Source organism: Notamacropus eugenii, chromosome 3, assembly GCF_028372415.1.
Source record: "Notamacropus eugenii isolate mMacEug1 chromosome 3, mMacEug1.pri_v2, whole genome shotgun sequence".
NCBI classification, from domain to species: domain Eukaryota; kingdom Metazoa; phylum Chordata; class Mammalia; order Diprotodontia; family Macropodidae; genus Notamacropus; species Notamacropus eugenii.
Genome location: NC_092874.1, coordinates 482,977,710 through 482,988,807, shown reverse-complemented (window position 1 = coordinate 482,988,807; position 11,098 = coordinate 482,977,710). Strand labels below are relative to the sequence as shown.

General features: G+C 42.7%; 1 protein-coding gene across 2 annotated transcripts in view; it reads left to right on the top strand.

Annotated features, from left to right (window-relative positions):
- The window catches only part of GLI3 (GLI family zinc finger 3), a 286,311-nt gene extending 278,916 nt beyond the window's left edge, over positions 1-7,395 (top strand). For both annotated transcript variants that reach the window (XM_072599114.1, XM_072599115.1), the window contains one exon: positions 1,324-7,395. In XM_072599114.1, coding sequence (XP_072455215.1) covers positions 1,324-3,647 — 2,324 coding nt within the window. In that variant the 3' untranslated portion in view covers positions 3,648-7,395. The remainder of the gene's footprint in view (positions 1-1,323) is intronic.
- Positions 7,396-11,098: the final 3,703 nt, after the last annotated feature.

Genomic DNA, 11,098 nt, shown 5'->3' with positions numbered 1-11,098 from the left:
ACACTTAATAGCTGTGTGACCCTGAGTGAGTCACTTTAACCTGTTTCCTTTCATCCACTGGAGAAGGAAATGGCAAACTACTCCAGTATCTCTGCCAAGATTGAAACAAGTGATGGCATGCTTAAGCTTTGGTGTGCTGTGGTCCATGGGGTCACAAAGAGTTGGACACAACTGAATGAACAACATTGTCCTGATCAGAGTACAGTGGAAAATCTTTCATAGTTGATTGTCATTCCAATATTACTATTAGTGTGCACAATGATTCTTTCTGCTCACTTCACTTTGGATGAATTCATATCCAATTTTTTTCTGAAATCAGCCTGCTTGTCCTTTCTTATAGCACAATAGTATCCCATCATGATAATATAACAAAACCATTGACACAGGCATCAAATATAAATTTCGCTGATATTCAGAGCACATTACACCTTCGTCTCAACTTGCATTTCCAGATTTATGACACGACATTCCTTCATGCCATCAGCAACATAGCCAAACTTCCCTTCTTACTGTCCCTTTAATATCACGCACCGTGTCTTGTGTTTGTCTCTTTCCCCTGGCTGTTTGCCATGATTCACTCTTCACTTCTGCTTTGTAGGATCCCTCCAGGGATTCTAGCCTCTGCTTAAGCACCACCTTCTATGTGATGTCTTCCTTCATCATCCCACCTGCTCATACCTCTCCTTTCCCCCAAAAGACCTTGTATGTCTTTGTGTCTGTTCTCTATGAAACTTGATATGGACACATCCCTCTCCTCTAATAGACTTCAACATCCTGGAGCCAGGGATTGTTTTTTTATTGTGTCTTTGAATCCCTAGTCGTCAGCACACTCTGTATGTGTAGGTGCTAAGTGAACGTTTGGTGATTGTTCATGGAGAACTGCTGCCTTCAAGTAATTGAAGATTCTCCCATGGAAGAGGACTTGGGTTGGACCCAAAACATAGACCCAGAGGGCTGCAGTAGGAGCTGTCCAAAGTCAAATTGAGAGATTCCTCCCAAGACAGAATGAGCTGTGTTGGGAGGTAATGGATTGCTTGTCAATGTAGAGATTCAAGAAAAGCTTTAATGACAACTTATCGGTATTTTGTAGAGAGGATTGTGCTCAAGGAGAGGTTGGATTGAGGTCCATTCTAACTAGGCAATTTGGCCTCCATTGCCTTCCCCTCCAGGCCCAGATTAAGAACAAGGTTTCTACTCTTACCTTCTTTCATTCTTTCCGAAGTTTGTCAAAGCCTGTCATGCTTGGGAGCCAAGCATTTTCTCTGAGAAATGCTCCTCTGATGCACACCTTCTTAGTTGTTTTTCTCTGTGCTCTTTCTACAGGAATACAGTCCAACCCCAGCTGCAGCATGAACGGGCCCATGACTATCCTCCCTAACCGGAATGAACTGTCCAGCATAGATGTCACTATGTTGAATGTGCTCAACCGAAGAGACAGCAACACCAGCACCATCAGCTCGGCTTACCTGAGTAGCCGCAGATCCTCAGGCATCTCCCCCTGCTTCTCCAGCCGCAGGTCCAGTGAGGCTTCTCAAGCTGAGGGCCGGCCCCAGAACGTGAGCGTGGCCGACTCCTATGACCCCATCTCCACAGACGCCTCCCGCCGCTCCAGTGAGGCGAGTCAAGCTGATGGGCTGCCCAGCCTCCTCAGCCTCACCCCTGCACAGCAGTACCGGCTGAAGGCTAAGTATGCAGCAGCAACTGGGGGGCCCCCACCCACCCCATTACCCAACATGGAAAGGATGAGCCTGAAGACAAGGATGGCACTGATGGGGGATTGCAGGGAGTCTGGCCTCTCCCCATTCCCCCCTGTCAACCCTCCCCGAAGATGCAGCGATGGTGGAACCAACAGTTATGGGCGGAGGACTCTTTTGCCTCATGATATGCTGGGGAATGGGATGAGAAGAGCCAGCGACCCTGTACGGATGGTCTCAGAGAACCTTTCTTTGCCTCGAGTTCAGCGTGTCAACAGTCTAAATAGCTTTAACCCTCCAGGTTTGCCTCCATCCGTGGAAAAACATAATTTTGTGCTCCAGAATTACACTCGCCCTGAGGGCAGCTTGTTCCGTAATTTCTACTCTTCGCCTTGTCCTCCGAGCATCAGTGAGAATGTCACCCTGGAGTCCTTAACCATGGAATCTGATGCCAACTTAAATGATGAGGACTTCTTGCCAGATGACGTGGTGCAGTACCTGAACTCTCAGGGCCAGGGTAGCTATGAGCAGCACTTCCCGAGCAACATTTCTGAGAACAACAAAGCACTGCATGGAACCCCAATGGCCAATGGCCATCATGGGCTTGACCAGCCCCACCTGCCAAGCAACCATGTCATCACTCAGTATCATGCTCCAGAGCCACCCAGCTCAGAAGCCAGCAAGAGTGACCTCCCCATTCAGTGGAATGAAGTCAGCTCAGGGAGTGCTGACCTGTCCCCATCCAAATTGAAGTGTGGTCAACGTTCATCAGCCCTACAAACTCGAGCCTTTGGTTTATATAATAACATGGTTGTCCAGCAGCAGAACCTTTTGAGGAATGGAGTAGCCCAAGTCAATAGTTACCAGCAGCTGGTAGAAAATAACTCATGTGGTCTGCAGGAGAACTTACTCCCCAATAGTGGTGGGAGCAGCAATGGTACCAATGGAGCTTCTTTCCATTTGCAGTCCAACAAGGCTCAGCAGTATGGGGAGAGCTTAAATCGACAGCCAACTGTTGGTGGGGCATTAGATGGTTCCTGTGGCTCCTTGATTCCAGGACAGAAGCTAAGAAGCAACAGCATGCCACTGAATGGAAGTCATCCAAATTATGGCATGGCAATGGCCCCAAATGAGCTTCCTAGCAGCATGGCAAATGGAACACAGAGCCAGGTCTGCCTCCAGAGTCAGACCCTGGGTGAAGGTACTCACTTCCCAGCTGTCAATCGTACCAGTCAGATGATGTTAGGGCAGGTCAGTCCTACCTCACAAAGTAACGTCTACCAAGGGCCAGAGAGTTGTATGCCAGTGTCCCATGGCATTGGGAATCAACAGTCAAGTTTGGCCATGGCAAAGACTTACCAACCTTATACCAACTATGGGGGTGGTAGGCGGCAAATCATGCTGAGGAATAGCCTAGCCCAACAACAAGGACATGTCAGTGACACCAATCAGACCTGCAGGGTCAATGGTATTAAGATGGAGACCCAAGGCCAGTCACAACAGCTCTGCTCTAATGTGCCCCATTACTCTGGTCAGTTGTATGACCAAACCCTGGGCTTTAGTCAGCAAGACATGAAAACGGGGTCTTTCTCCATTTCAGAAGCTAGCTGCCTGCTTCATGGCACTGGCACTGAAAGCTCTGAGCTGCTCTCCCCAGGTGCTAACCAGGTGACCAGCACAGTGGATAGCGTTGACAGCAACGGCCTGGAAGGGGTGCAGATTGACTTTGATGCAATCATAGATGATGGGGACCATGCCAGCTTGATTTCAGGAGCCCTGAGTCCGAGCATCATTCAGAATCTTTCCCACAATTCCTCTCGCCTCACCACTCCACGAGCATCTTTGACATTCCCCGCCCTGCCTGGTAATACCACCAACATGGCAATTGGGGACATGAACTCTTTGCTGACCTCCCTTGCAGAAGAAAGCAAGTTTCTAGCAGTGATGCAATAGAAGTTGGGAAAATTAAGATAAAAGAAAAAAAAGGAACAACTTTAGGAATTTTAAAGGTGAAATGGATTCTTTTTAGTTGTGTATGTATTTTTGTAATCTCATCTCACCTGAATGGGATGTATTTCAAGTATATTCCTTTTATGGAAAAAGGACTCTCAGAAACCCTAAAGTGTTGGAGGGAGAAACTGTCTTCCATTTCAATTTTGAGTCAGTATTGTTAGCCCCATTTCCCTTCCTCCTCCTCCTCCATGTCCTCATCCCATTTCATTTTTTTAAAGCTCTGTAACCTGTTTTTGAATTGTAAACCAGTGTAAATGTGTCATGTGCATGTTTTCCTTTTTTTTTTTTTTTTTTAAAGAGAACTCCAGTGAAAGGATGGGACAGTTTTCTGTTACTCAAAAGACACACCCGTGTTGGGACTGCTTTCCCAAGGACCATGTTTCTGCTTTTCCTTTTCCATTTTGAATTTGATTACACTGGGCACAAGAAGCAGATAATAGAATGTGATCCCCCATTGGTGTATTATATCCTACGTCCAACAGACTTACAACATCTTCTCCTCTCATGCCCACTGTCCTGCACCCCAACGTATCTGAATCCATAGCAGGCTTTTTTGTTGCTCTGGGTCCAGGGAAATAAGGGAACTCTTACAGATGAACTCTGACATTCTTCATGTTTTGGTTTTTCTTCTCCCCTCCCAGACAGTCTGTGAATTGAAATGTTTATGGGTGAGTCTGTCAATGGTCACTTCTCAGGTATCTTTGTTTTACTACTTCTTTTTCCCTCTTTCTTCTTGATTTTTAGATATTCCTCTGCTTTTGTAGCACTTCAGCCAGAGGTAGAGAAAGGGAAAGAAGTGACAGCCCAACTAGATAATTGGGAAAAAGTTTGGTGGACACTGAGACTAGAGCTACTGGGGAGAGTATTATGTAGGGATGGGCTATGAATCATCTTATCTCCACTATGCCCAGAGAGGACTGAAAATCAACTGTTTTTAGAGTTATGAAGCACAAATTATCCACATAAGCCCACCACTGGCTGTGTATTTAGCATCTGTTAACTGCTGCAATTATGAAGGAGGATTTCTATTTTGAACCCCTATTTTAAGGGACATATAAAAAGTAAGAGAGGAAAAATCACTTTTTTGTATTGCACTTGGGTATAAATCGCTCAACTGATTTTTTAAAATTTTCTTGGAAGTACAACGGAAGCTATATACAGTGGTTGTGTGGACACCTTTATTTTTTCACCAGTATCTAAGAAATACCCTATCAGTTTAGGAAAAAAGTGAATTTTGTATTCATTTTGTCCCTAATGTAAAATAGGGGCTATATTTTTATTTTGAAGTGAAGCTGTTTAGTATTTGACAGGACTCCTTTTCCCATGCCATTGGTACACAATGTGATATACTGTATGTGCACAAATACTACATGGGTTGTTCAGGTTACTGTTTTTTGTTTTATTGGTTTTTTTTAAATATGTAGATTATTAGAGTAAGAGGCAGGAATACCTTGAAATAGCTGCAAAACCCTGTCCCATTTTGACCCTCACTAGAAGTAAAAGTGAAGGCTAGATGGCTTCTCTTCCTATGCCATCCTGTCCCAATCTGGAATGTTGTGGAGAGGATCTTTTTTTTTTTATTGTGTTTGAATCAGATACAGGTTAGACTAGTTGGCCTCCAAATTTCCTTCCAGCTCTCAAGAGTTTGTGACTCAAAGGGTCATGAATTAATTCTGTACCTCCTCTTCCCTTCCCCCATTTAAATTAGTGTTGGAAAATGAAGAAATCTGAAAGGAAAAACAGAATGGTTAAGCATCACCATTCTCTCCCCATGCATTCCTCCATTAATTGGTCAGAGCATTCTAGCTGCCACAAATTTATTTTTTCAGATGAGAGGATCACAAAAATCTGGGAGGGACCTCAGAGAAAAATGAGTCCAATGCCTTCATTTTACAGATGAAAAACTGAGACCCAGAAAAGCAAGTGTCTTGCCCAAGGTCATGCTGTTATGCTACACTTTTAGGTCAAGCATTGTTTTTTGGAGTCAATCTGGGTTAAGTGACTTGCCCAGGTTCATACCCCTAGTAGGGATTTGAACTATTTCCTCCCTCCCTCCCGGCCCCTTCCTTAACATTTTTGTAGACATTGCTTTGTTTGAGATCAAGGGAGTGCCCGCATTTGGCCTAGAATACAAGAAAATGTTAAGCAATATATGAAGAAGAAGGAGCCCTATGGCACATGACTTTTCCCTCAAAGCAGTTCATGAATTCTCTTTTGGGGTGTATCCTCTCTCTATTATGTGCCCAGATATCATTGTCTCCAAACCATAGGTTTCTCACAGGAACACATATGAGCCTTCTAAGTCCCAACACTTGTGGGCAGTGACAGAGTTGAACCTTGATGGGGTGCAGGTTTCACTGTGTATGAAGGAAAGATGCCAATTATCAAGTTACAGAAGGGGCAGCTGGAATCAGTGACACTCAGCCAGGTGTTTTTTGTGACTCTTGAACTCATTTATCATGCATATAGTTGGACTGGTAAACATAGTGAAAAGAGCCCATGCCCAGGTATACATTCTGGAAATCCGCTACCACAACCAAGCTTCTTACCAATGCCCATGTCATAAATACCCACAGCAACCCAGAAAAACTGCCAGAATCTTGAGGGCCCAATTTCTTTTCTTTTTTTAACTTGAAGGGTCTTTTCTCTGTCATTCAAAATGACTGATTTCTTCTTTTTTATTTATTGGAACAGGTCTTTTATCTACCATCCTTCCTGTTCATTGTGCAGTTGCTGTCCATCTTGCAACTGGCATCAATGTTTACCTCCTTCCAATATGAATGATCCATGAAAGGTATTTCCAACGACAAGGTACAGTTCAGTATTAGGAAGGTACTTTTGAGGTTACCTCAGAGCATACCAGCTTTCATAAGCCAACCTTCCCCTGTCTACTGCTTGGTGAATCCAAATACCAAGCCTTTCCCTTCCCCTTCCCTTAGCTGCAACATCCTGTGTCCTTTCTGCCTTTCCTATTCTGTGTTTAAGGGAGATACGAGGCTAAAGAGACCAGGCTCAACACAGCACTGACTTCAAGGAGGGTCTGCAAATGGTACTTCTGTTAATCATCCCTGTCTCTTTGAAGAAAGAAAAAAAAATGATTTAGGCCAACACACATTTTCAAACTTGGACTCTTTGACAACCAGCAGTGTTTCCATTCTCACAATGTATGTGCCTTATTTTATGTTAATCTTGTCAACAAGAGGGACCAAGACATTTTGCCCGATGAGAGCGTGGAGGGTGCCCTCATTGGTTAGCCAAGAGCGTGTGCCATTTCCCACAGTCTGAACCATCGCATCAACTTCTGGTGCTCGTTGTTCCCTTTTCTGAATGTTCCCTGGAAGTTTCCTTTTGTGCATCCTGCAAATGTGTGTAAGATAAACCCACAGTTTCCTCCTCCCAACCCAATCTTTTTAGTTTTTTTTAATGAAATGTGTAATCCTTTCTTTTAAAAAATGTAAATACATTTATGTATCGTAGGACTAGTGTTGGGGTGTAACAGGGCCTTGGGTCCTCCTTTGGATTAACCTGCAGTTGTGATGGGATGCTTTGAGGCCTTGCATCAAACTGAAAGGTTTGTAGCACCATGGACAGAACCCCTGGAGTTTTGCTTTCAGAACCACTTAGTTCTTTCATAACAAAGAAAAACAATGTTTCTTACAATGTCAATAAAAAGCCCTTTGTACTTAAACTCTTCAGTTCTTGTTTTTATTATTTCAGTAAACACTAGGCCAGAGGGATGCATACAATGTAGATTCACTTCCCAGTCCTTTTTAATATGATATTCCCAGAAGAATTTCAGCCAACATTCAATTTCCACAAACATTTATTAAGTCTCTTTGGCAGTATGAAGGAAAAAGGAAAAAAGAAAAAAAAATTACATTTGTGCAGAAGGAGCTGACGTTCTAAGAGAGGGTGGATCAGTACAAGGAACAATGGTTCTGGAGTCAGATGTCTTGGGTTCAGATTCCCAATTTGTCACTAACTGTACAACCTTAAGGAAATCACTTATCCTCCTGGGTCTTAGTTTTCTGAACAGTAAAATGAAGAGACCAGGCTTCTGGGGTTTCTTCAGTCCTAGATCTGTGACCCTATGAAGTATAAGGTATGTTAAGGAGAAAATCTTGGAGTTTGGGATCAGGTTTGACCAGAGGACTCAAAAACTCAGCCAAGCCTCAAAGGAAAAGAGACTGTAAATTTTCCAGTGATGAAAGTAGACCGTGGTGGCATTTAGAGCTGTAAAATGGTCTTATAGGTTGTGTCTAGTGCAAGTTCAAAAAGACAGAAACTGTGCCAGAAAGGGGTAGTGACTCCTCAGGTCACAGAGTTAGGCAGTAGCAAAGAATGGTTTCTGACCTATGTTTGCTTCAGTACGTACACAGGCACGCACACAAGGATGGTTATCTCCCCTAGCACTGAGTACAGAGCTGGGGACATAGTAGGCACTCACTGGGACAGAGATAGGCTATCTTTGAGTGAAGATAAGACATTTCCAACATACTCCAGGAAAGGGAAACTTGGAGTAAAGTGGTCACTTTCCCAAGATGTAGCTGATGGTTTTTTCATTCAGAGATCACTTAGAGATCCAAAATTATTTAGGAATCCCTAAATAATGATATCTTAAGAAATTTATCATCATTCATTCCCCAAATAAATAATGAGAAGCCAGATACCTTGCCAGAAGAATACATCCCTTGCCAAGATATCAAATTTGCCCATTTCTTCTCTGAAATATGAGCTACTTTTAATATTTTGGCCTGCAAGGAACTTCTTCTCCACCTTATGTTCTCTTTGTGTTCATTTTGGAGACCATTTATGGGGGGTAAAATCCCCCCTGTTGGAAGCCAAGTCGTCGCAATCTAGCTCTGCCCTCCTAACCTCTATTACACTTTATTGGTTACTAAGAGAACCCCCAGCATTGTTGATTGTTCCAGCAAATAAGAGTCCACAACCAAGCTCCCAGACTTCACCAGGAGAGGGGGCTGGATTGTAGCTTCCACAAAGCTCTCTCCTCCACCTTTTCCTATCCTCTTCCAATTCTAAATTCTAACCCTTCTTTTATACTCCTTAACTGACTGTGATGATCAACTAATCAATCAAACATTTAGCAAGCATTTATTAATGTTCCAGTCACCAGAAATACACAGGTATTGTAGGGGGGGAGTAGGAGTGAGGAGAGAGCTAATTGGATTCTTAGCAATATTCTAATCAACGTCAATAATGGTGAAGAGATTTTAAAACTCCATAGTGCTATAGATATGTAAAGTAGTTTTACTTATAATTGAATTCAAGGAGGCAGAATTGCCTAGTGGTTAGAGAATTAGGTTTGGAGTCAGAAGACAAGGGTTCAAATGCTGCCTCCCACACACACTGGCTAAACATCCCTGACCAAGTTACTTAAATTTCTGAGCCACAGGCAACAGTCTAATAGCCCCTGATTTGCCAAAATCCCTGACTGGCAATGAAGTTTAGTACAGGGCTTCACAGACTAATGCAGTCACAAATCCTGAATGCACTGAGGTGTCAGAAATCTAGAGCTGGGAGGGAGCTCAGAGGTCTTCTTACTCAAGCTCATCATTTTGCAAATGGTGGCAACTGAGGCTCAGAAATTTATCTTTCCAAAGTTACACAGCTACTTTGTGGCAATTCTGGGACCTAGGTCTCTGGGCTAGTCAGATCAGTCTGCAAGTACTTAGTAAGTGCCTACCATGTGCCAGATAGCTTTGAGGATGCAGATAAAAAAGTGAAAAAATTCCTGCCTTCAGGAAGCTTACATGCATTCAGTAGGAGATGACATATACAGGTAATAAGTAGGCACAAAAGAGATGTGAGGGAGTCTCATGGAGAAGGCATTACAAAAGGACTTTACTTGATTCCTTCTGTAAGGACCATCCATTGAAGAAATTGTATTTGAAATATGAAGCACTAGCATATAAGTAACAATAAATAACTTACTGACCTAGTGTTTTACAGATTGATAAATGTCTTATTCATAATCACCCAAAAGGATAGTCTGTTACCAGTACCATTTTACTTGAAAGATGACCAAGGCTCAGAATAGTTGATTTGTCAGATACTTGACTTATCATGTGATCATACATTTGTCAGGGTCAAGGTTCCAACTCAAGTTTCCTTCTTCCAGGTCCTCAATTCTATCTAGAATTAGAAGCTGTCCCTCTCATGACTAACCCTCATAGGACTGGGAAGAAACTTGAAGGAGACTAACATAATAAGGTTATTGCAATGATCCTGGCAGCAAGCTGGTGAAGACCTGAAGAAGAGTGATGCTATGTGAGTCCAGAGAAGGGGATAGAGTTGAGAGAAGCACCATGTCACTGATCTGCTGTTGGTCCATTGGTCCACTGCAAACAATCCAGCACCCAATTCAGTTCTCTAGTTTTCATTTCTTCTCTCCCACACTGGATGGTGAGCTTCTGAAGTATAGGCACCAGAGCACATTCTTCTGTTGGAGGCAACTAGGTGGTACAGAGAATAGAGGTCTCAGTTAGAAATCAGGAAGACTTGATTCCTGAGGCACTTGAAGTGCCTTACTAGCTCTGGAAGACCCTAGGCAAGTCACTTAACTTCAGTCTGCCTCAATTTCATCAACTGTTAAATGAGAAGAATAGCTCCTGCCTCCCAGAATGGTTGTGAGGATTGAATGAGACATTTGTGAAATGCTTAGTGCAGTTCCTGAATACAGTAGGCACTTAATAAATGATTGTTTCTTATTTCTTGTCTTCTATAATGCCTGAACTCCCCAGCACTTCCAGGCATGTAGCGTTTCCCACAATACTGAAAGATGTGGAGTTCATGCTACATGAGAATCATTTGAAGGAACGAAACTTGGAAAGTTGCCTGGACAGAAGACAATTTATATGTGATGCATTGGGGTGAGAGAAGAGAAATGGGAACTATAGTTGTGCTTGAATATTTGAAAGGCTAACACTAGAAAAAGAAATTGAATTTTTGAGTTTGGCTCTGGAGAGCAGATCTAGGAACCGTGGGTGAAGGTGGCAAAGAGGGCATGCTAGCCTCATCATAAGAAAAAAATGTTTCTTCTCAATGAAACATCCCTCAGAAAGATGTTCTCTCTCTCTGGAGGGCTTTACCCCCTTGTTGGAATTAAGGGTATTCTGGTTCAGCTCTAAGTTGAACAAGAAAGCCATTGGTTCTTTCATGTTCTGACATTATGGAATTCTGTGATCAATTTTAAAATAACCATCTTTTTTGCATTTTAAAACATTTTTATTTATATCTTTTGTCTTTTTATTAAAACTGTTTCTAGGCAACCAAAGGAACATTTCCCCCTCTTCTCTACAAAAGACTGACCTTTCTCTTCTAATAATAACAACAAAAATAAAGTAAGTGAAATAATAAATAAATGAAAAATG